At 40.0% G+C, this 26,225-nt stretch overlaps 2 protein-coding genes across 4 annotated transcripts in view; both read right to left on the minus strand.

The window, feature by feature from the left end:
- The window catches only part of LOC116707280 (glucosidase 2 subunit beta), a 124,151-nt gene extending 112,309 nt beyond the window's left edge, over positions 1 to 11,842 (minus strand). For all 3 annotated transcript variants that reach the window (XM_032544571.1, XM_032544573.1, XM_032544570.1), the window contains exons 1-5: positions 11,645 to 11,842; positions 11,107 to 11,223; positions 8,916 to 9,011; positions 5,304 to 5,361; positions 3,013 to 3,130 (exon numbers count right to left, since the gene is read on the minus strand). In XM_032544571.1, coding sequence (XP_032400462.1) covers positions 3,013 to 3,130; positions 5,304 to 5,361; positions 8,916 to 9,011; positions 11,107 to 11,223; positions 11,645 to 11,738 — 483 coding nt within the window. In that variant the 5' untranslated portion in view covers positions 11,739 to 11,842. The remainder of the gene's footprint in view (positions 1 to 3,012; positions 3,131 to 5,303; positions 5,362 to 8,915; positions 9,012 to 11,106; positions 11,224 to 11,644) is intronic.
- Positions 11,843 to 13,360: 1,518 nt separating this feature from the next.
- Positions 13,361 to 15,201, minus strand: LOC116707281 (doublesex- and mab-3-related transcription factor A1). The gene is made up of 2 exons (XM_032544574.1): positions 14,596 to 15,201; positions 13,361 to 14,363 (listed from the first exon to the last, which is right to left on the minus strand). The coding sequence occupies exons 1-2, from the start codon at positions 15,071 to 15,073 to the stop codon at positions 13,582 to 13,584; spliced, it is 1,260 nt and encodes a 419-aa protein (XP_032400465.1). The 5' UTR covers positions 15,074 to 15,201; the 3' UTR covers positions 13,361 to 13,581.
- Positions 15,202 to 26,225: the final 11,024 nt, after the last annotated feature.

The following is a 26,225-nucleotide window of genomic DNA, read 5'->3' on the forward strand; positions in this document are numbered from 1 at the left end:
ACCGTGAACATCTCACATTGACAAGGCAAAAACTAACTGCACAGCAGGCTAGTGGGGTGTTGGAAACTTCACAGCAGACGCCTGTAGCAGCAGATGTCATGAACACGTATGGTCAAAACAATGTCATAGGGCACAAGCTGCTCAAAGCAGGAATTCTCGGAGCGCATTATCGTATAAAAGCAAGTTAACCTCAACGTCCCCAACCATTAAGTGTGCCAGCTCGCATGCCAGGTAATAACACTAGTTACTGAGAGGCATTACAATTACCAGCAAACTGGATTAGATCTATTGAGAACAGAAACAATATTTATACATAGTAGCTACAAGATAGAATACACTGGTACATCTTTATGATCATTTCCAAAATCTGGACATTGTCAACAAAAAGAGGAAGTAAACATGCCACTGGCCAGAATGAAATCCAGGATGCTGGTATGAAATTTAAACCAGATATTCCAGATGAAATCACTGAATAAAGTGCAGCCAGAAATTAGTTTACATAACGTATATGAATCTGGGCCGCAGTTCAGAATACATCACTGGGTTCACCATGTTGACTGCAGGCTACAGGACACACATTGTGTCCCAGTCTGTAAGGAAATAGGATACAGGTATTGAATTATTGTATAAACCATACCAAACTAAACCCGAAGATAAAAAAAAGGTTGAAAAAAGGTCATAAGTTCTGGGATATGACTGATACTCAAATGTAGAAATGATTGTACATTATTGATCATACACAGTTCTCAACTTTATGTATTAAAATTATGTTCAGGATGTTTCGGTTTCTCAACAATGTAAGGTCGCCAGTTTTCTCCTGATCAAGGGATTAGTTTAAATGGTGGAGAGGGTGGACAGCTTTGAATATCCGAAGACCAATCAGAAGATTCAGAATCACAAGATGTATTGTTATTGTGCAAAATGAACAACAAAATTGTATCTTGGGGTTCATATCAGTCGGGACCTAACATCGTCGCTCCACATCACCTCCCTAGTGACGTCAGTGTCTCCACCATCTCAGATGACTGAGAGACCTAACCCTTGTGTTGTCCTTGGGTCAAATTTGACCCATTTTGAAAAAAGAAATCTTTATCAGAAAAGTGTCTTTCAACCAAATTTTAAGAAAAATAACGCGGATTGTTCCACAAAACGCTCTTCATAAGTAAAATAAATGATCAGCCCACTGCTTTTTTTAAATTTGGATGTTTTGTCAAATTTTATAGCATTCAAAACAAACTTTTTATGAAAGACCATTAAAAAGAATTGACAAAAATTTCCAAAAAGCTTTAAAAATGTGAGGGGAAAAAAACCCACAAAAATGTCAAAAGGCGCAGAAAAGGTGTTCAGTTAATAGAACTAGACAAAATTGAATGCAGTTTAAAACGCTCCATAGACTATATTATTCAAGAGAAAAGTTACACAAATTCTATCCTGATATCCCAACCGATAGGTACTCTAGCATATTCTTTCTGGGCATGTAGGAAACTTCATTTATATTGGAAGTGCATTTTTCTGTTTTTTTCTGAGGCTTTTGTTAAGAATCTGGTACCCTGCCCCTTGGTAGCAATCCTGGGGGCCACCAGTCTCCTCTACTCGATCAATAAATCTGAAAGAAGAGCCCTTCAATTTGGGATGGTGATTGCAAAAAAGTTAATCTCATGTGTATGGAAAATGGATTCTGTGCCTTCATATAGTTTGTGGCTGCGAGAACCGTCAAATACTTCTGGAAATACTGCATCTGGAAAGACTGAGATTTTATAATGAAGACAGAGGAGACAAGTTTGATACTGAATCACCTTAGAAATGTGAACCCATAGACGTTGGCTATTTTATAAGACCTCACTGTGAAAATTAGTATGTGATTTGTAGACGTCAAATTCATTTAACTTTTATTATCTTAAGATGTTTTTGTTTATAGTATCCATCCTTGCCATGACCGTGGAATATTATTGCAATCCAAGATATGCCTGTGTCCTTTGTGTTCAGTATATTTAGTATTCGTTGTTAGGTTTTTATTTTCCTTTTTCCCTCTCCTCTTTCCTTAAGCTTTTTCTTGAAAATCAATTAACATATTTAAAAAAAAAAGGCGCAAAAAAGAAAAACAACAAAAACATCGGGGGGAAAAAGCAACAAAAGGTTTTGAAAAAGATGACCAAAACGCTGGAAAAAAGGTTTCAATTTTGACCCAGAAAAACAAAAAAGTTGCACGGTCGACGGGAAGACAACACAAGGGTTAAATCACATCAAGGTGCTCAGGAACTTTTACACCTGCCCTATAGAGAGCAACCTGTCTGGGAGCATCACCATTCGGATGGGTGCTAGCACTCAAAAAGGCAACCTTGCCCTTCAGAGGGTGGTCCGCTTGGCTGAGCGGAGCATTAGAGCTCCTCTCACCAATATACAGGACATTTACATTAGGCGCTGCGAGGCTAAGGCCACAAAGATTCCCAGGGAGCCCAGTCACTCCAGCCAGTCCCTGTTCTCTCTGCTTCCATCAGGGAGGGGTCATCGCTGCCTGAGAACAGACTCAGAGAGGATGAGGAGGAGCTTCTTCCATCAGACTATCCGTCTGCTCAATAAGAACCGTGGCTAGCCCCGCCCCCACCAACCCCATTATTTTTTATTCTCTTAATTCCCTGTGTTGTTTTAGTTGCATATTACATTTTTTATGGATTTTATTGTTATCATTTTTACGGACCTGGAACAGGCACATAAAGAATTTCACACATTGGACTGTGTATGAGACAAATAAATTTGAAATACAGTATTTAGGCTGCAATACACACACACACACACACACAGACACACACAGACACACACACAATTTAATGGACCTAGTGTATATTATGTCAAGTGATTATTAAATGAAGTAAATAGCAGTAAGAAACACACAAGTGAAAGTCTTTCACTTTTCAGAAAAAAAGGTTTTTGAGGGAAACCCCTGATGACTATCCTCTATTACGACTACATGCCATGCAGCAGTAGTAGTTACTTCAGCAGAATTCAGTGTACCTGTTTCTCCCTCCAGAGCAGCACTCCTTCCTCAATCAGTTGCTGCTTGAGTTGCAAACCCTCGTCCAAGGTCCTCATCTGGCCCTCCACGTATGCCCTCTCTCTCTGTCCCAGATTCCTGGAGGAGAGGGAGAGCATGCACAGTCCCATCATTACTGAGAGAAAACATCGGACACCCCTGCTATGGTCATTAAGATGGCGCAATCCAATTTTTAAGGGCCCACAATGCAGCGAGATTCCAAATGGGATAATAGAAGAGTAAATAAGATGGGGGCTGATGCTCTGTGGCTGAACTAAATTGTTTTTGAAGGCTGGCAAACACAATATGAGCGTGGACCTTGTGAAAACATAATGAGATGTACTCTGCTTGTATGTGGTTTTGAGGCGAAAGGCAGGGAATGAAATAACAAGGACTGTTTACAAAAAAAGTGGGTTATCATATTAGAAGTAACATTTACACACAGACTACATTTCAGCATCATAGTATGGTCAATCTTTGCAGCTCATATAAGATGATAAATATGACCTGGCGGGGGCCTGTGTTTTTTCGCATTTCGCCATTAAACGACCGGTAGGCCTATCTACGGGACGGAATAGATTTCGTCGCCACTTAGCTAAATGTCTGCGCTGCCCTCTGATGCTCCGAAACGGACGTTAGAGGCTACAGAAACATTGCTGCGTGGGACGCTAGTTAGCTTAACATTACGCTTGGCAGCTTTGATGTTAGCCTACCGTTAGCAAGTAATTTAATGGACTAAACACGGTTAAACTGCTGGCACTTAAATGGTGTGTGAGTGTGACTGTATTTCACTGTAGAGGATTCCAACACTGGGACATACAACCGTCTGCCACTAAAGCTTTGAGCTAAAAAGACACAAACTAGCACTGACCACTGCTACAAAAAAAAAAAAAAAAAATTGATACAGCATAGTATCGCGATATTTTCAGTGGCAATACTGTATCGATACACAGCCGCCAAGTATGGATCTCTTATTATATATGTGTTGATTAGTTTGTATGCATGACAAGCCCGTTTTGCTGCAATAAAACTGAAGTGATATGAAGAAACAGAGAAACGTTTCCTTTTAGATAAAACAGATGTTGACACAGTTTCTTTTTGGGGACATTATTTGAAATTGGGAAAAAATAAGAAGTTGGAAAAAAGGTTATAAATTGCAATATATTACATAATATTACACTAATATCGTATTGTGGCGTAAGTATTGTGATGATATCGTATCGGGAGGCGTCTGGTGATTCCCACCCCTAGTCACTGATGTTGTCTGAAAAACAACAGACTAAAGGTTGTGTTAACAGTCTGGAAATCCTGAACAGTTTTCCTCTTAGTTTTGTATGTCATTGTTTTGTTGTTGTATGTATCTTGTTTTTGTATGGACAAATGTATTTTTATACCATGACAATGTATGATATTTTGTGTATTTCTTTCTTTAAGCATCAATAAAAAAAAGGGTTGTGTTTACTTAAAACTGGTAAACCTTGTGATGCATTCATAGTTATTGTAAAATACCCTTCTCTGTTTTGGTCGTTTAACAACAATCTATTGGTGAAAGAAGTTCTTATTGTTAAAAGTTATTACGTTTAATAAATCATTTAAATTCCCCAACTTTTTTTTCCTGCTGATCCGAAAATTGAACCGATACGTGACTCAAAAACTGTGACCTGCACGGTGAGTTTTGTGATCCGTTGTACCCCTAGTTTTGTTAAGATTGAGAATTTGTCGTCTCAACTTTTCACCAAATAATAGAAAAGTATCAATAATGGTATCGATAAAGAATCGGATCGGACTCAGATCGGTCCCCATCCCTACTTTGGATCTGGTTATTGAGAAAACAAATTTACAGTGCAAAAAAAAAAAAAAAAAAAAAATATTGTAATGAAGTGGGGAGTCAGATCTGTTTTCATCGTGCATGAACAACAATGCGATGCATATACATTACAAGAGCAGGTCTGCACTACATCAAGGTTTTAAATCATAGTGACACCATGCCCCCTGGTGGCACAGAGTATGACTCACTATCACATGAGTGCAGCAAGTCTATCACACTGCTGCTGTGATAAATATCCTTATGTTAAAGACAACTTGGACTTAAGAAGATCTGCATTTTTCATAAAATTGCCCAAAATGTACTGTTTGGTAGTTTTCCTAAAAAAGAATGGAATGGTTGAATATTTATATCTTTAGCAATGTGTGGGCCTCCAATGCCATATTTGAGTCAAAATCTGCATGTGTTATTTCATAAATATTGAATCTCGGTTTTGATTCAACTGACCAGCAAGTGTTCTGGCAGTGAGCGTGGCTGTTGTATTCATCGGAGGCATCGCAGCAATCTGGCACGAGACGCAGGAGAAACCAATCCAAAGCACATACAAGAGAACAGAAGAGCATTCAATATATCAGCAAGAAGAGGGGAGCCACATGTCTACTCTAAATTATGCGATTAATACATCATTTGGCAACCAAAAAAAAGAAACAAACACAGATCAAAAGTTAATAACAAAGCTCAACAAAACCACATCATCAGCAACTATGAATAATTACATTTCAGCATCGGTCCATTTCTGCCCCAAAACAGTGTGACCACGACAACCATTTGCTTTTTCAACGTACAGTACTTCACGTGATGTTCATGAACATTTAGTTACAAACAGATTTACTCAAAATAAGCTATGGTGTAATAAGAGTATTGCTAAAATAATTGCTGATTAATAGATTTGTCAAATTGACAGAAAATGAATCAAACTATTCAGGTAATTAAATTCATCAATTCACTAATTCTTTTCACTGGTTCCAGTTGGATAAAATTGGCATAATTGGTGTTTTTTCCTGGTTTTAAAGGCTAAATTAAAGTAAAGTGATTCCATTTTCTGAACCTACCAGACTGTTGTAACCTTTACCCACTTAGTCATATCCACATTACTGATGATTTTTAAAAATGTCATTGTGTAAAATATAATCTCATTGTGTAAATATTTTGTGAATGCACCAATAGTCAACACTACAATATCGTTGCGATATCAATGTCGAGGTATTTGGTCGAAAATATCGTGATGTATGATTTTCTCCATATCGCCCAGCCCTACTTTCTAACTACTACATAGACAAAATAATGAATTGAAAAAAAACATAGTTTGACATTTTGGGTAAACTGCTTATTCACTTCTCTTTCTTTTTTTAAAGCATTCTCTGCGATAAATATGAAGACGCCACCAACTGCCACTTAGCATCAGTTAGCCTAAAAACTGGAAACGGGGAAACTGCTAGCCTGGCTCTGTCCAAAGTTTAAAAACATGTTCCTTACCAACACCTCTAAAGCTCACTAATTAACATGTTAAATGCTGTTTGTTTAATCTGTACAAAAAGAGTAAAGAGCAGAAAAGAAAAAAAGAAGAGTAAAAAAGGAGCCAGGCTCACTGTTTCCTGCCCATTTCCAGTGTTGGTGCTAATCTTAGCCAAGCGGTTGATCTCTGTATCCTCACACCTAATAGACAGACATGAGAGTGGCAGAAATCTTCACTTTAAGGCTTGAGTCACTTTAACCTCAAGGGAGATTAGATCTTTGTGTCTGTATGACATCTCTCTCTCTAGTTCAGAGAGGCTCTCAGCCACAGCCGATCTGCTGGATGGTGTTTTGTAAGTGCTCAGATCTGGCTTTTGCTCAGATGTTTTCCCACAGAGAGTGGGCACAGTGTGATATTTCATAATTACCCAGATCCCAATTGGTGACCGGTGGAACGAGGCTAACGAAGTAGTCTGGCTATCACCAGACCAAGCCAAGCTCAATAGTCTTGAGATTGAGCGTTGGTCTGGGGAGTCTGCTCTGTATTTTCTCTGCACAAAAGGCGTGACCAACAGGCATAGTTCAAATGACTCTGAACACAGTTGGATGGCCCTTAAACCAATCAGACCAACCAGCCGAGTGACGTAGACGCGACAGCTTTAGTGGTGTTTGGTAGCCGCCATGTTGAATGTAAACAAAAAGCTCCTTGGACGCTTCTCTATCAGCATAGTGTTAAACCCGCCAATAGCGCACCAGGTAGATAAGCCAGTTTGTGATTGGTTTGCGCAAAATTGTAAACTGAAGCAGGAGAATTAAAGGTGCATGTTTCCAGACCGAGCTGCGGGGCAAAATAAAATCACTGGCAGGTTGGGTGGGGTTTACCCTGTCTACCCAGGAAAGGAAGCCAATGAAAATCTCTCAACATCTATTAAGTGGCTCCACTAGAGGCGGTGACGGTATGAGAAGACAGGTGGGAGAAGAATAAAGAGAAAAGAGAGGAGGCTGCTGCTTTGAAAAATATTCCACTACTGCAATTTTATTCCTACAATTTCTAACCTGCTATGGTTTGCATGCTGTCTAATGCTGCTGAAACCGCTGGTGACAGAGAGTAGATGTCGACAACTACATGTGCTGATTTTATCTAAAGTGGAGAGCTACTGGAAGACAAAAGTGAGAAAGGGGGCTGAAAAACATCTGATTAGGCACAGAGTGTGGCAGATTGTACAAGAAAGAATGGAGAAAAGCCTTGAGGAAAAGGACAGGATGTTATTCAAGGAAAACAGAGAGGAGAGTGAGGAAATTGGTACGTGTGTGTTAGAGAGCCATGTTTGCTGTTTGTTTGTACTACAGACAAAAAAAAGTGACAGTTTGTATACAAACATGGCAACTTTCTTAAATGTCCCATGGCATGAAATTTCACTTCAGTTTTTAAACATAAATATAAGTTCCCCCAGTCTGCCTTTGATCCCCGGTGGATAGAAACGGTGATAATCAAGCCCTAGGTGTCCTGCTCTGCCTTTGAGAAAATGAAAGCTCAGATGGGCCGATGTGGAATCTTTCCCCTTATGAGGTCGCAAGGAACAAGGTTACCTCCCCTTTCTCAGCTTTGCCCGCCCACAGAATTTGGCCTGCCCATTAAAGAGAGACATCATGGCTTTCAACCGAGCAAAGTGGCAGTTGGTCAAGGACACACTCCCAGCCTCCACCTCTCCTCATCAAAAGCTACAGACTCAGAAATGGCACATGCTAAGCAAAGCTCATTGTGGGACTGGCTCTAGTGGCTGTAATTCTGCAGCAAGGCTACATTTTGGGAAAGTGACTTCCGATACAGTATTAGGGGACCACTAAGGTCTATATAAAAGAGACTTCAGGTACAGTATTAGGGGACCACTAAGGTCTATATAAAAGAGACTTCAGATACAGTATTAGGGGACCACTAAGGTCTATATAAAAGAGACTTCAGATACAGTAATAGGGGACCACTAAGGTCTCTATAAAAGAGACTTCAGATACAGTATTAGGGGACCACTAAGGTCTATATAAAAGAGACTTCAGATACAGTATTAGGGGACCACTAAGGTCTATATAAAAGAGACTTCCGATACAGTATTAGGGGACCACTAAGGTCTATATAAAAGAGACTTCAGATACAGTATTAGGGGACCACTACGGTCTATATAAAAGAGACTTCAGATACAGTATTAGGGGACCAGTGAGGCCTATATAAAAGCATCCAAAGAGCACCATGTCATGGGACCTTTAACCTGTAAAATATGAATTCCTGTCCATGTTTGCAAAACACACAGAAAAGGTGCAAAAAGCAAACATAACTTGTAACAGAATTAAAAAGGAACCTCACGCTGCCTCACAAATAAACAAGTTGCAAAATAACATCAAACCTTTCCACCAGCTATTTCTGAATAATTAAGACAGCGATTCATTTGCTGCAAGAATGAATCAGTGGCTGCCCTTGTTGTCCTTGAAAATCTCTGAGAGAGACACATTGTTAATCCATTGCCTCACTTCAGGTTCTATAATGTTTATAAAGTCCCTTCTCAGGAGACTATTATTTGATCCAGTGTAATGCAATATGTAAAGCCTCACCACAGATGCCATCATTGACTCGCGATGATGGGATGTAGTGTGGGCGGAAACCCAGATTGGTGCAGTAGAATCGGCCACGAGGACAGGCTGAGGTGCCTACGTGGGGGCAGGAGCAGAGGGCATCAGAGGGATAAACTTTCAGAAATGAATTAATCAAATCAAAACCATTTAAAACACATGCACAAGGGCTGATAAGAGTAACATAATACTATGTCTCTTTTCAATCATCACTTGTAAAAAAATTACGCTTGCATTTTGTTTTTGTTTTTCAACAGCAACCCAGTCACTAGGGACAGGTGGGTGCTTAGTGGCAGATGTGTGCAGTTCATAGCTGTTTGCACCAACTCTTACTCCAACTACATTCTGGATTTGTTGCGTCCTCCGCACGCGCCATCCCAGACCGGGAGCGTCTCAGAAGTAGAGCCTCTTGCTGCCCAACTTACAGATTTTATTGTTTCTACACATACTTTACAGAACAATCCTGTGTTTATTAAGCTAGTATCTACCTTCCCCTCTTAGCACTAGTGAAATTAAACTCCAAGCCTCCTCTTTTCTGGTGATGTCCTATTGGGTTTTTTTCCGCAGCTTGCGTGAAAATAGACCTGGCGCGTATCTTTAGCAGTGCGGAGCTGGGAGCCGCTTCACGCTTCTAGAACGCGCTGTGGCGCGGCTGGTGGAATATCAAGCATTGACTTGAATGGCAGCAATTGTGGTCACAGAGGTCGCGGCGCCTCCGGAACGCAGTGCAGACGCGCCCAGTTGAAAATAGGCGTTAGAAGACAAAATGTAGCTCATTGTGGAGGTAAGCTAGCCTTAGCCTTATCTGCAAACTATTTTCATTTGTTTTTAATGATGTAATAAAGTATGCTTTAAAAGGGCTACTATTTTGCAATGTTTGAGTGTACTATACTGTATAGCCACTTTCCGATAGGAGGGATTTTTGCAGTTCCTAGAACGTAACATTCCTAGAACCTTTTTTTTCTTGTGTTCCGACTGGACCAATTTGGGGATTTTGAAGTTCCTCCGACCGCAGATCCTGCAACTCTTTCAGCTCTTACTTCAGGGCAGAGTCTTTTCGCTGTTCCCTTTTCTACACAGGAACCTAGGTCAACGAGAACCGGGTTTCCGGTACAGACAGACCAACAACGGGACAATTTTTGCCATCTTATGCATCACTAAATTCACTTCTGAGAACGTTTTAGGCGAGAAATGAACTGTTTAGATTTCGAATATATGCAGTAGTGCAAAAATTGTTGCCAAATTGACAATTTAGTTTTCAGAGATGAGAAGCTCCATAAAGTGACGCGACAGCCAGCTAGCGCCTGCCAGAGCCGCTAGCTCATCACTCGGCCAGTCATGCTCAGAGACCCTGCCGTAAGCTGGAGGTCTATCTGACCGGTCTTGTAAGTAAGAGGCTTTTATTTTGCCGTTGACAAATTGTTTGGTTAAATATCACAACACGCGTCCATCATAAGATCAACAGGAACCTGTGGTTAACTGTTTTTTAAGAATTAAATCCACAGACAGACAGAGACAGACAGACAGAGACAGACAGAGACAGACAGACAGGAGAGAGAAATAGGCCTACCCGTTTCTTTTTGGGAGACTTGTTTAAATTATGACATAGGCTATATACGTTAGATTTAGTTCATACTTTTTTCTGATTTTAATGCTATAAATACCATTGCCATGCTCGTGTCCCTCCCTTACCCCTTCTACCGGTTCTTATGGCCACTTGACCAGCGCAAATGCAAATGGAAAAAAACTGGTTATGGGGGAGAGTAGTTAGTAGAACTGTTTAGAAGTGGACTGTTTCCTATAACTATGTTCCTGTAACTACCTGGTCAGAAAGTGGCTTATGCACCACTACTCAAATAGGGCATGGCTGTATCAGCTGCCAATATACAGTATAGGGTCAATCACTCCGCTTCTTGCTTTTTCTACACTGAGTTTATATATATAAGTTTACCTATCCACCAATGTACAATGAACTGAATTTTTTTGCATTCTCAAAAATATTTCTCACTTGTTTTATGAAAACCATATCTGAAAAGTAAGTCAAATTGTGTTATTTCCCCACCAACAGACATTCAGTGTGTAGTAATTATTAACAGTGCAGGTCACAGTGGTGAATCACAGTTTCAGAACATTGGTAAACAGACCCCCACTTGCCCATAGCTGAACTTTTTACCAGGTTCATCAGAGCCATCTTCACAGTCGCAGTAGTCATCATTCACCTGCTCAAAGGGGATGATCTTCGACCCATCAATGCACAGAAAAGACTTCCTCTCCCTGTAGAACCGCTTGTCTGTTACAGTATAAAAACATTACAGACTAATGTATGCTTATGACCTTGAACTGCAACTAGAACTGTATCCAAACACAGAAGCAGACCTAAAACATTTGGTATCTATAACTAATATTTATGTCAGGATAAAAGCTCAGACCTCAAGTCCAGAGACTGTACATAAATGCTAACGTTACTGGGACTATTAAAAAAACCACTATAGGCTTGGTATTATTGCTACCAGCCAGAAGAAACTTCAAACCCTGTGTACAGTTGTTAAAACCTATCTGCAGCCATGGCAACTTGATAAGAACTTGCGACATGTTGTCTGCGTTAAAGATAAGGACCTGTTAAAGTCACAGCACGTTACACCGTGCACTGTTATTTACAAACATGATAGCAACTTAGCCTTAAGCTAGCTCAAAGGGGACAGTGAACTTACAAGACGAAGATATTCCTCTTATTTTCCGCGAGTCTACAAAACCCCACCAAAAGACAACGGCGATAATAATGTGGAAACGCATGTCAGGTGGCATAATTGTAAACGGTTTGCCTCCTGCCTCGCAAAAACCCACTCAAAGGTGTTTAAACTCATGACATCCAACACTTATACTGGCCATGTCCTGACTTCCTGAAACATGCGGTCTCGTGACGCTTCTGAGCCTTTCTATTGGGTTTTATTTAAGCCGCGTGTGATTCCCTTAACCAATCCTGAGTGAGAATGTTGTTCAGAAGACAGAAACATAGACAGTTAAGGACAGAAATCGTTAACTCATCTTAAAAAAGTTTTGAAATGTATATGGTATATAAAACAACACATACAATCACACTTGAAGGAAAACATAGTATTACATATTTTGAATGTAAAGATAGAAATGTATGTAATATTGTTAGTCTTTTCATTTTATTGGGTAGGCCTAAGTTTCATATTCATAAATCAAAATGTTCCAAATCAAGACCATGTGTCAAACTATTCCAAATTGAAATTGAACTACATTTGAAGTTTCTTAAATTAGTAACAAATAAGAAAGCTACAGTTGCAGTGCATCTGATATAGAACATCTGTTGTCAGTATCATTAACAAGGTTTGTAAATCTGTCACATTTTTATTTTATTAACTTATTTAGTTATTTATTTGTTTGTTTATACTGTACTCATCACTTTCTTACTTGTTCTTGTTGTATTTGTTGCATTTTATCAGTTGCAATTATATATCTATAATCTTATGTTTGTGAGCTTTGAGGACCAAATGTTAAAATGTAAAAAAAAAAAAAAAAAGTTTTTTAAAATGAAAAGTAGAGCACTTTGTGAGCCTTTTTTGCCCAACGTTAGATAGATTTCTTTGTAATTGGTAAATAACATATTCTACGATAATATGTTATGAATGTTGTGACAAAATGTGCTGCCCTCACTAGACCTTTTTCCACAGCAGGAAAAGCAGGTGTTAGCCTACTAATAACAACACCAATGATTTCTCCCTTTAATTAAAGTGTTCCAGTGGAGGTGACAGCGAGCCAATATGCAGGATCTTAAAAATCAAAGCAGTTAAATGGAATCCAGCCATGCATGTCATTATTTACACCAGTGCTTTTCTTACCTAAAGCAAGAGGGGCAGTAATTAGCCTGCCATGGCAACCAAATTTATAGGCCTACTGACTGAATATTAAACTCACGTGTTATACGTCCCATCAGCAGGGTTGTCACGGGGACTTATAGGCTAGATGTAACACTTTAAAGTAGGCCAAGTAATGAAAATATGAAGGTGGGTGTTCTGTTTTAATCTCATATTATGGGAATTTAAATAGATAGATAGATAGATAGATAGATAGATAGATAGATAGATAGATAGATAGATAGATAGATAGATAGATAGATAGATAGATAGGTATACTTTATTAGTCCCACAATGGGAAATTACAATTTACACTCTGTTGTTATTACACACATTACACACAGGCTTGAATTACACACACACATGCTCAGTAGGCTACTTATACATGCACTAATGGAGAGATGGGGGTTTGGTGCCTTGCTCAAGAGCAGATGGATAGATAGATAGATAGATAGATAGATAGATAGATAGATAGATAGATAGATAGATAGATAGATAGATAGATAGCATATTGGTATAAAATAATGAACACATATCAAACAAGAGCACAGTTTGATATTTTTTTTAATTAATAATAAACAATCTTTACAAATTGTACACGATAAAAAGCAAATAATTCTGCAAAGGAAATTGTAACAATGCCTTGATTTCAATCAGCACTTTAACTGGGTTTAAGGCACTTAAAGGCGATGTAAAGGCAGGCCTAAATCTGAAGCAGTTTACAGTAAGATTAGCCCACCTAAAGAATAACATTTTTTTTTAATTTGTCATTTGTCACTGTTAAGTCTTGTGTAAAGACCTGTACTGCACAGTGACTCCTTGCTCTGAAGGTAAGAAAGGTCTCGGATCATGCCCGGGAAGGAATACGAGTCCAAGGGTGGACGCAGTGGGAACACTGGCATCAGTCCGGATGTCATGTATGGTGACATAAACCCTGCCATGCCGCCGTTTGCAGAGGAATAGGCCAGCCGCAAGGGACTGACACCGAGGCGGGGGCCGAGCCCGTACAGGCTGTCAGCGGCCGTCGGTGGCACGTGGAGCGGGGAGAACGCAGACTTGTTCCCCTGAGCACCGAGCGCTCCGGGCAGTCCAACAGAAGGCCTGAGCGCGTTTGCGTGACTAGACAGAGACAAGCTATCAGAGTCCATTTTGTTCCCTTTGGAGCTCAACACCAGTTCAATTGATCTGACAATGTCGCCTTTGCATGTTCTCACCATAGACTCCAGGGTGTCCCGCTTCTGATGGGGGAAGATTTTGGCCATGATATCAGTGGGGTCCCGGTCCAGGCCTCGGTAGTCCTTGGGTTTCTCCGACTCGCTGCCTGACTCCGGATCCGACGAGGAAAGCGACCTCTGTGGACTCTCTATGTGGTCTGAGCGCTGATCGAACACTGGCGATGGACTTGCGCTGTCATTGAATGCAGCGGCGTGGTCCTTGTTTGGAGACAGGTCTTTCTTGTCAGTTGGAGAGGGCAGCCGTGCGGTGTGGGATGCAAACAGGGCTCGACCCATGAATCCGTTATAAAAGTTGTACTTGCTCAGTTTGTCATCTGAAATGTGGACAAACAGGTTTAAAATCTCATGCGCAAGGTTCTGTTTGCGTAAAATCCAATACAGTCTTTAAAAATAAATTAGGCTACAATTGGTTATATTTTGTGGTAGACAAACTTTAATCTAACACAAATTGCAAATGAACCAAATAATATTACAGTGAATTCAACTACTTAATGATAGTAATTTATAATAAATGATCTCCAATGTCAAACATTGTTTCCAACTTACCATGTTGTTGGTTCTCTGCGCCGAAAACATCAAAACCGGGAGCTGTTGGAGGTTTGCTGGCAGATGCAGGCCCCCCGGGGCCTACGGCTGCCGCCTGAGGGATCCCTGTTTCCCCAACGATCCCCGAGGCGGGGTACATGAGCCGGAGCTCCCGGGCTTCGCTCTCCTCCTGAGCCTGCTGCCTCCTCAGTGCCACCTGCGCGGCCATCACCCGCTGCCTCTCCGCTATCAGAGTGCACTTTGCGCACACGCAGTCTCTCCAGCGACAGAAACGCTTGTGGCCTTTCAGCGCGGAAACAACGCCGTGGTTTCTGCATCTGGCGCACTTCGGGGTGCGGGGGTAACCCCTCTCCAGCACGGGGTTACAACCCCGGAGGATGAGATGCGGAGGGCGCAAGAGGGAATGAGGCACCTGCAAACCGCCGAGAGGGTTGGCGTTGTGCCCGGCCAGGCCAAGCGGTCTGATCCTGCTGTCCATTGCCTGAATAGTTGCAAACACAACGTCTTAAAGTCCAATACAGTTATTCAAGTACTCAGTCAAGTGATGTGGCCTTCTCTGAGTGACTGGCGTCTCTGTAATGCCGGTGGCACCCTGAACCAGCGCGCCTTAAGTGTCTCCTCTCCAGGTGGTTTGACATGAAATTCAACCCCCTGGCCACACCCCTTTCCGCTCTAGTTAATACCCTATCATGTTTATTTGCATCCCGGATGAATAGTGGTCTAATCTGATCCAACTGAGCCTATTTGCAGCTGTGGTTTAAGAAAAGTGAGGCCTACCAAGACTGGAATTGCCTTTTTAGACATTGTGATCTGTAGGAATATACATTTGAGAATGCATTGAAGTATTGGTTGCTTTAAGAGTTACGTTTAATATGCACCACCAGTCAAAACGTGTTACTTTGTTGAATTAGGAAACCAAGCTTTTTCAGAAAGAAATACATGTTGCCTCAGGTCAGTTGGATACAATGACCCTCTTTGGTTGCTCTACTGAGCAATGAATATTCATAATTGGGATGCTTTTAACAGAACAATGGCCCTAATAATGGTCACAAAAGCAACAGGTAATTATCTACCTGGTTATTCTGTTCAACAAATTACCTTGACAAAAGACCCATCTGTCAACAAACACACAGCAAGAATTGGTGGATCACTAATTACACCTTGTCACATGTTTCATTCATTTCTCTCCATTTAAGTAGGATCCAGTTACACGCAGCAGATTGCCTTACAGTTAATACATGGAAAACAACTTGAGCATAATGTGACAGACAGTCACCAAGGGAAACCTATAACTTAAGCACTGTTAGTGCATGCAACTGAACATCATGCACACTGTCCTCCTCAACTTTTTGTATTCACTGCAGTAGCCTATGCATAAATACAGTTTGATATGTTCTTATTATTACATGCTTGACTGATACGGCATGCACAAACACTTCAAATGATAACTAAAACAGACATCTCCTAATCATCTGTAAATGTTAGAGTGAGATGTAAGCGACTTCTTTTGGTCTCCCTGTAGTTCTGACTCCACTAGACTCCCTCTGAATAATGGATGCAGGTTAAAGTGGCAGTGGATGGAAGCACTCAACCCCCATGTTGCGTTTTACCGAGATAATGATTCCCTGAAGGAAGATCTGCCACAGCAAAGGCCAGGGATTATGCTTTCAGTATAATACTCACTAATTTCATGCAGACTTAGCTAGTCATTAATATTACTACTTACCACACAAACAGACTGGTGTTTCAACTTGATGAAAGAATATTACTGTTTTAAAAGCCAAACCTTATGAGTGACTGATGGTACTTTTGTTTCTCCACCCGACCTTAAGTGATTGATCATATCAGCAGCATACCTGCCCACCTGCCCTGTTACACAATCATGCATGTGCACAGAAGAGCAAACACCAATTGTGCAAAAACCCCAAATCTGTTGTTGTGTATGTGTACAGGTATTTGTCGTAACGAAAGCGTCCTGATAATAGAGAACCTTTGAGAGGTTATGGGCCTGGATCGATAGGGGTTGGTACAGACTCACTTCAGCTGTGCAGGACATGGAAATAATTTGAAATGCATCCATCAACAAAGAAGGCTAAAAACATAAATAAATGCCAGTGATGCAGATGCTGTGTGGATGCACGTGCAGCTTTTATCATTTCATCCACTGTAAAGTGGAATTTGAGGTTTGGAAGTTTATCCAGGCACATTAAGCTGCTCTCACCTGGCTTTTTAAACCGACTGCTTAGGCGATTTATACGGACGAGTTACAGCTTTTCTTGCAGGAAGGTTGTCTGGAAGATGTGGAAAAGCCTCTGTAAATGTGTGTGAGCTTTTGGTTCTGTTTCAGTCTTATTTCTAATTACCCTGAGGAGGATAATGTATATACTGTATATATAAATAAATATATTGTATGTATTGTAGATATATTGTTAATAGTTTTTTTTAGATAGCGACAGTGCATATTAATGGACATGGGTACAAGTGGACAATGTAAATATGCTAGATAGCTAATTTTCATCTAATGTCCCTAGGCAGATTCATAAAAAGAAAAACATACATACATACATACGTACTGTACATACATACATACATACATACAGTACATACACACATACATACATATATACATACATACATACATACAGTACATACATACATACGTACTGTACATACACACATACATACACTACCGGTCAAAAGTTTGGGGTCACTTACAAATTTCTATTCCACTCCATAATAGACAGAATACCAGCTGATCTGAGTAGGGGGGCTGATCTTTAATACAATATCTACATTACCCATTATCAGCAACCATTCATTTAATCATCCAAAGGCACATTATGTTTACTAATCTGATATCATTTTAAAAAACTAACTAGAAAAACACTGGCAAACCCTTTTGCAATTATATGAGCACATAATATAATCTGAAAACTGCTGCCCTGATTAAAAAAACAATGCAACTGATCTCAGCTGGTATTCTGTCTATAATGGAGTAAAATGGAAATTTCTAAGTGACCCCAAACTTTTGACCGGTAGTGTACATATATACATACATACATACATACAGACATACATACAGCAGAAACAAGCATGCAACACCCTCACAGTTTGAGGAGCAAGACAAACACTAACAACAACAGTCAATACAAAATAAAACAGAACATTAATTGTCACACATAGTAAAATGTCTAAGGCAGTTAAAAGTTAAAAGTGAGTGCAGCTTTGGTTTCCTAAAAGCCAGAATTTTAAATGACTTTTAAAATTGATGTACGTGGGACAGACCCTTATTGTGGAGGGCAGGCTATTCCAATATTTATTTCCCTTTACTGAAATAATAGTTTGTCCAAAAGTGGTGCACCTAAAAGGTATCACACAGTCCACTTTGGTGGAGGCCCTTGTACTACCACCACTCTCAAATCTTTGAAAGAAATCATTCAGCAGAAGCGGTGCACAATGATGTGCAGTATGGCCCTACATACAAAACAGGCATACTTAAACATTTTAAAATTCTCAAAACTCAATAGTTTGTGTTTTCCCAGTATGCTACAGTGATTAAATTATACAGCTTTTTTATCCAAGATTGTAATGGGTCTCTTGAAGCTTCAAGAACAGTTAGTTAGGCATGTTAGTTAGAGACCAATTTGTAAAACAGTACTCAATGTGTGAGAATATCATTGTGTGTAGATACATTCTTGCAGCACTTAGACGGAGCCTGATTTGTTTGAAATTCTGTAAATTGAATTTAACCTTATTTGACACTCTGACATCATCAGCATACATCTGAATGTTAATATTCTGACATAGTATTTCAGGTAGGTCATTAATGTAAAGTGAGAATAGAACTGGACCAAGTATGGAGCCTTGGGGGACCCCTACTGGACAGTCAAGAAGAGGCATTTGGTGTTACTAACACAGACACATTGCTTTCTACTGGACAAGTGTCAATTCATCCAGTGGAGAGCTTGCGCAGAAAAATTAAAATAAGTTAGTTTGGATAAAAGAACGTGATGGTTTACAGTGTCAAAGGCCCTCTTCAGGTCCAAGAACACAGCACCGACATAAGAGCTTTTATCCAGGGAGCATTTGATTTTCTATAAAAATAAATTTTAAAAAACAGTAACTCCGATCTGTGGAGTGATGGGCTCAAAACCCAAATTGCATGGGGTGTAATGGATTACTGGCTATGTTTAGATGTTAGTTTAGCAACCCGTTTTTCTGCTACCTTAGATACAACTAAGGAGGTAGGAGGCTGATTGGCCAATTATTGGCCATTTCAGAAAGATCTGATTTAAAAAGGGGACTGACCATGGCCACCTTCCAAGCCAACGGCATTCTTGAATGTCTGAAGGACAGGTTGATCAGATGCGTGATCGGGTGTAAGAGAAACTCCTTGTGCCTTTTCATGAAGTTGGTGTCAAGCCCATAGATGTCCTTAGCCTTGGAGTTTTTCAGTGCTAAGGACATCTGTTTACTCATTTACCGCCTCTCAGGGTTTTCTCTGGATCATAGGAAGGCTGTTTTTAAGGAACCTTCAAAGCAGATCAGTTTCACCTCGAGTTGAGCTAAGTTTGTGTCATTCTACCATGATCTATTACACAGAACAACTAGCATACACAACTGTTATCTCCACTACAGAACGAAGGGATTATCAGGCGTGGGTGCAGTTCGAGTATGGTCAGACAGTGTCTTAATTGTGTTCCTAACAGATCTGCTCATGTCAGATTTGGTGTTTGATCACAGTAATGTGCCTCCTAGGAAAGGGCTTTTAGCAGGGCACCTCTTATCTGAAACAAGGTGGCTGCTAATCTACTCACAAATCTCACAAAACCTGATTATGTCTCACTGTGAGAGAGATGGAGCAAAAGAGGGAGGGTGGAGAGGTAAGGAGGTACTGTAGGGCAAAGGAACAGAAGCCCATCATTACACAGTAAATCCTGGCAACTGGATTTATATCTTTTATGGTGTCCTATTAAGACGTTCAGATTTCATGGTGCAATGTACTGGCACACTGTTAATCCAAATAGGTCTATATCCTAGATTATTGCCCTGCAGCTGCAAGTCTTCTGATGCACAAAGATCAGATCATGTTATTGTTGCCCATTCTCACATCCCAGTCGCTGAAGAAATCACCATGTGACACGACTTTGACATTTGGAAACATTTCAGCGACTTAAGTTTCAAGACGGCGGCATTGTTTCTGAAAATACAGCACTCAAGTTACAGCAAATTCCCCTCTCTTTCAGCATGTGAAGGTTCTTGACCTTTGTGTGTTTATTCTCTCATCTGTCAATTCACACCCTTGTCATATAAGTGCCACACAGCAGCCCCCACTTCACTGCTGACGGGGTGAGTGGCCACCAAAGATGGCCATCCGGTCGGTCAGGTTGCTGCAGTGATCAAAAGATTTAATCATTTTAATTTCTCTTTGGGAATGCAAGTCTCTCTCCACCATTGCGCTTTTATGCAATTGGCAATTTGTTGTATTAAAGCTTTGTGGAAGTTGATTTGTGCTCTATGTGGCCTGTGCGGCTCTGGCGGAGTTCAACAAGCAACTACTCTTTAAGTTTAGATTTGAAGATTATTTTTGCGCCAGGGGATGTCAACTGCTACTTTGCTGTTGGATTTGGCTTCTGTGTTCTCAACGCCTGGTGCAGAAGTTACGCCTTTGCCAGCATCTAATGTAAAAAAATTCTTACCCATCTTTCTGGGGATATCAGACCGATAGCTCGCTTTGAGGTGGAAAATGGACATTGAAATATGTAAATGTAGGGCTCTGTTTTTGTGACATTTGACAAAAAAGGTAAAGTAAAAGTAAGAATGTCAGCCAGGATTTCAGGTGACTTATATGGTGAATCATGTAAGCAAAGGTTTACTCAAGTACTTCAGATGTAAAATGTATAAAACTTTTCATTGTAGTACCTTCGTTTGACAGCTGCAGTTACGTCACTGATTGTGTTTTTATATGCAAACATTTGATAGATTAAGATATTATAATATAATGCTGTACGTTAAACGGTCACATTTCACAATTCGGTCAACAAAATCGAGAGTAGTTAAGTGAGTCACATTTCATGATTATATTATATGGTTTCAACCAACTACTGAGGGAACTTTAACATAACTAAATATTGGCGGAGGGAAATAATTCCGTAAATATAACACGTATTACAACCCATGCAGAGAAGAAGGGAAGCATCCACATTACACTCTTACACACACCTGTTCATTTAAATACATGGGACAATAGAATTTCCTCCTATTCCTTGCCTATCTATATTCTGCTATCTTCTCCCATCTTTTTCTCCCCTATTCAATATTCCTGCATTTACTATCTTTCTCTCTTCTCACACCTTTATTGGTGGTCTGAGTCTGGTAGGTATCCATCAGGGCCCCTCACTTAGCCCGGCAATGCCTCAGTGCCAGTGAACAATGGTGGGCCAAAGACAGCCAAGTTTGCTCATGAGCGTTGGGTATGGATGTGTGTGTGTGTGTGTGTATGTGTGTGTGTGTGTGTGTGTGTGTGGGCGTGGGTGGGCGGGGATCGGGGGCTAAAGTGCACCCATGTGTTCCTGTTTTAATCATTGTCATCATGCATATTACATCTGCATCAACATGGTGCATCTATAAGAGATGCAGGTTTACTTCTACATACTGGCTCACTGTGTGTGTAGGTATTTAAGTGCTTAGGCGCTAGCTAATTGTGCGTGTGTGTGTGTGTGTGTGTGTGTGTGTGTGGGTAGGGAACATTAAGACCTTAAAAGGTTCTGGTCAGGTGCCAATGAATGCAACCTTCACTGTCTAAACAGGTTTAGATTTAACCCCGAGAGTTTTTCGTTCTGCACTTACTCTGGCTACACTCTCTACTTGTTTCGTGTCGTTCTTTATTTAACGATACACTTGCAAGGAGACCTTCTCAACAATGCATGACTCAGTGGCAGATGAGCACAACCCTTTGTGAAGGATTTAAAGAATCAAGTTTCTAAGTATGTTTTTTTTTTCATAAAATTTGTGCAACTTGACAGACATTGACAAGGAAATGGATGTTTAAGTGATAGGCACGTCGTGGGAAAGAACTCTCTGTTGGTACTTTGCAAATATGAATATGCAAGGCTTGAGTGAACATGTCAGAGGTGACGGATAGGTAGGAAATATTTTGACAAAAATATTTTGACAAAAAACAAGAGTTTTGGTGTAATTAATTTGTGCATTTACAGTATCTATTGTTTTGATTTCTTTCAGATTGCATCGCAAAATGCATTACTTTGGCTTGTCACTGAGCTAAAAACACTAACAAAAAAACCTAATGAAAGGGAGATTCTTCCTCTCCTCATTCTCATATTCAAATAAGTAAACAATCAGACCTCCAAAGTGTTGTTTACACAGTCATGAGTGAAAGGACCTGTTGATGTCCTAATGGCAAGGGATTCTGGTTCATTTCTGTTTGCTGAAAAGATTTCCACCAGCTGTGAGTGGCTTTAGATGAGGAGGCTGTACAAATCGGTTTAGTACTCTAACTCTGACGTTAGCGCTTTAGAAAATCAGAGAATGGCAGCAAGGAAGAAATTTAACAGTATTTATGTCTGAGGCAACACTGATATGTCATCACCTTATGAAGTTGTTATGTTATGTTAGCTTATTACACATCAGCAGATACAGAGAAACATTAGAGTTCATTTTAAGACCATATTTCACTCTTCTTGGTCTCCATTAGTCTATATCCACGACGTTCCACTTCTGGGATTGTTCAGGTGCTGTCGGAAATTCCGCCGGATGTCTTTCATTTCTGCCATATGTCCGGTACCTTTTGTTTTTCTTGTTTTGGCATTTAAAACGCCACTGAATTTCTGAATACTATGGTTAACTGCTCCTCAGATCTCTTCAGGGTAAATCCAGACAGCAAACTAGATTATCTGTCCAACCTGAGTTTTCTGTTGCACGGCTAAAACAACCTTTAAACGTACACGTTCCGCCAAAACAAGTACCTTACTGAGGCTATTTTGCTCTTTGCAGTGCTTAGTGTCACCCAAGACAATTGTAATTGGTTTAAAGAAATGCCAATCAACCAGAGCAAGTTTTTCCCCAATCCCGAAATGCTGTATGGACTGGTCAGACCCTCCTTCGCAGCGCGGTGGAGAAAGGTCTGGCAATGCGAGACTAGGTTGTTAGCTGCTAAATGCTCCACTATGTTTACCAGTTGTTAACGTTGTCTGCTGTTTGGTGCTGGGCGGCTATTGTTGTCACTGCCCAATGTGAGGAGAGTGCAGATTTGAGTTGCACATGCTTAGATGTAAACGGTTTACGGCATAACGCGTCATACACGATGAGAGTCGAGTCAGACCGGCTAAGCTAGCAGTCATTTCAAAAAAATTGTAGCTATCTATGATTGTGTGATTGCTAACATTAGCTCAAAACGCCATTCAACTGACAGCCTTTGTTGTGTTTGATTGCTAGCTTGTAGCAAAGCTAGCAGTTATTTTAAAAACGTTTTAGCTATCTATGATTGAGTGATTGCTAGCGTTAGCTCAAAACGCCATTCCAGTGACAGCCTTTGTTGTGTTTGATTGCTAGCTTGTAGCTAAGGTAGCAGTTATTTCCAAAACATTTTAGCTTTCTATTATTGTTTCATTGCTAACGTTAGCTCAAAACGTCATTCCAGTGACAGCCTTTGTTGTGTTTGATGCTAACTTGTAGCCAGCAGTGAACCAACTTCGTTAAGTAGGTCCATTTTTACTGTATTGACAGAAGTCTCTAGTTAGTATCTCGTATGCTACTTTTCGCAAAGTGATGCATGTGCAACTCAAATCTGCTCTCGACTTACATTTGGCAGAGACAATTGTACAGTGGGGTTTATAAGAGCTTTTTTATCTAATAAAAACAGCGGCCTGCTGTTCCTGGAACGCACTGATGAGAGCTTTAAGAGTCAACCAAAACAGTACAGTTGCGGGCCTGCAAAACCAAAACATTGAGTTTAAAGATGCTAAAATGCTCTACACTGCAAATTATTTGGTTCCTACCAAGATTAAAAAAAAAATAGATTTAGAAGTGTTAGATAATTTATTTTGTTTTAAGCGTGAATTTCTTATTTTAAGTGTTCAACTTTAAACTATAATCATAAATCCAGCAAGCTTGTGAAATGATCTTGCTGCATGGACAGATAATTTCACTTGTTTTAAGTACCTTTTCCCCCAGATTTAGTGTTTTTATCTTGTTGTTAGACACTCTTTTTTTGCAGTGTATAAAGGTGAAAGACCGCAAAATTAGCTTACAGTAAATTAGTTTACATGCAATCTTAAAGTGTGCAATTGTGTTACTATTGCAAGCACTTCCCACATCTATGATAGTTTCACTGTTGCAATGCCAGGTCACAGTGAAACAATCTTAAAAATGTGTAAAATGCAATAAGCGTATTAAAAGTGCAGGAGATTGTTGAGAACACAGCGACAAACAAGAAAAAGGAGGGGTGGAAGCATAGAGAAGGAGGTGATCGCGCTATCAGATGAACACAGAGAACAAGGAGAGACATCAGCATTGTACATCTCTGCCAGAGTGTTATGGGAAAATAGTCTAGTCTTTCAGATACAGACAATAACGGTTTGGAAATTGTTAAACATTGTCTCTGATAGCAACTGGAATCTGCAAACAGATCACATGCGAGTTTCTATAGAGATTAGCGGAAAGATGAAACCGTTGGTGAAGCGGAAGCATATGGAAATTAGTTTGTTTTTATTACTTTGTGTTTTACTGGTTCAAATCTAGCAGCAAACATGTGACATTCTGAGTATGTGATTGGATACAATACATTTCCCAGAGGCAGCGGAACCGGACTTGCTCTAACTGTTGTAGCACAGATCTTGAAATACCGAACTAGCCTGCCCTGCAGTCTTTACCCCCAGCATACCTGGGACTTTGTGTCATTTCTTACAAGGGAAACCACTGAGAAGAGATACATCTGTTACAGTTGAACAGAAAGATCACAATACTTTTGTTGTTATCTGATGTTATTTATGTTAAACTCTGTCTTGTAGTGCAATGTTTCTAGAGCACTTTACCTTACTTGGCATTCAGTCAAATGGAGGTGCGGAGACGCACGTACTGTATGCAGACATCTAAAATGTCACACACATATCCTTTTTATTATTAATATCTCCTCCAAAAAAACTTTGAATTGCTGTTTCTTTGGACATTTCTCTTATTTAATCTGAATATTTATCTGAAAGGTAAATGCAAGCCAGAACTTCTCTAATGTCTTCGATGGCATCAGAAGGTACATATTATGACAATGACAAAGTAAAGTGATATGAATCATGGTCTACCTCTTACTGTAATTTACTTTAGTGCCAATAGAGCAACTCAAGGTTTCATCTCTCAACAGCTCACTTACTCAGAATAGAATATGGAATACCTCAATAATATTAAAATCTGTCCGATATGGAATCATTCAAATACAAATTGTACGTATTACCTCAGTAAAATGTCGTCAAATGAATTATACGGTAACAAATGCCCCTCACAGAAATCCTCCAGGTTAATGGTCCTAAATGTCCTGTACTGTGAATACTAGGAGACAAAATAAATGGGATATCTGTAAGGAAAATGAAATTTGTAATTAATTGGAAGATATGAACTCCAACATCCTTTAGCTTAAATAGTTGGCTGGAAGAGTTTGAGCAGTGAATAGGGATGGTAAGAGCTGATGCAACATTGTGTCCCAAATTGTGTCCCACATTGTGTCCTACGTTAGGACACAGTGTACACTTACTAACATAAACAGGAGCAGAAGCAGGAGGCGACGCACCATATCCATCATTCACAAGTGCTTCAAGCCTTTTTCAAGTTATTATATGTGTTTTGCAGGGTTTTGCAGGGTTTAGGGTTTGTTACCATAGCTACCGTTGAGGACACTATTTTTTCAACTGCAAAAATAACACTACACCTTGGTCCTTGGCTGTTTGTAGGGAGTGTTATGGAAAGTTTGAAAAGAGCCAAGAAAACCCTCTTGCATATTTTATTTACAACATTTTACTCCAACAGGTAAAATTCAAGTCTCAATATACAATATAGTGTATATACACATATATTTGATTACTTTTGAATAAAATAAATATATAAATAAAATGAGTGATAGTGACAGTAGCTCCAATATATTCCTGCCGGTAGGAAAGGCTTTGAATCATCTAGACCTTCATGATTCTTTGTGATCGCGTTTCTGTGATGCCACAAAGTGGCAGCCATTTTGTTTTTTGTACTCTGATTAGTTGATTGTTGGGGGTCACGCAGAGAATCAGTGGGAAATTAACACTTTCATTCATTTACTTTAATAATACATGTTAAGTACGGCCAAATTGACAACTGATGCAGAACACTTCAGAACAATTCATCATTAACCTACTTGTGATATTCAAACTAAATTCCAGTTTGCATTGCTGTATATGGCACAGCATTAAATGCAGGTGATGATTAGTTTCCTTCACATTTAGTACTGTTGGCACCAAACCCCAGCAACATGCATCTACATGGACTGACACCTGGACATGGTTCAAAGCCACTGCGGAACCACAGTCAGTCAAGTACAGAGACAGAAGAACAGATAACAATACACACTACAGTCTATTCAGAACTATAGACTG

Source organism: Etheostoma spectabile, chromosome 19, assembly GCF_008692095.1.
Source record: "Etheostoma spectabile isolate EspeVRDwgs_2016 chromosome 19, UIUC_Espe_1.0, whole genome shotgun sequence".
Classification (NCBI taxonomy): Eukaryota; Metazoa; Chordata; class Actinopteri; order Perciformes; family Percidae; genus Etheostoma; species Etheostoma spectabile.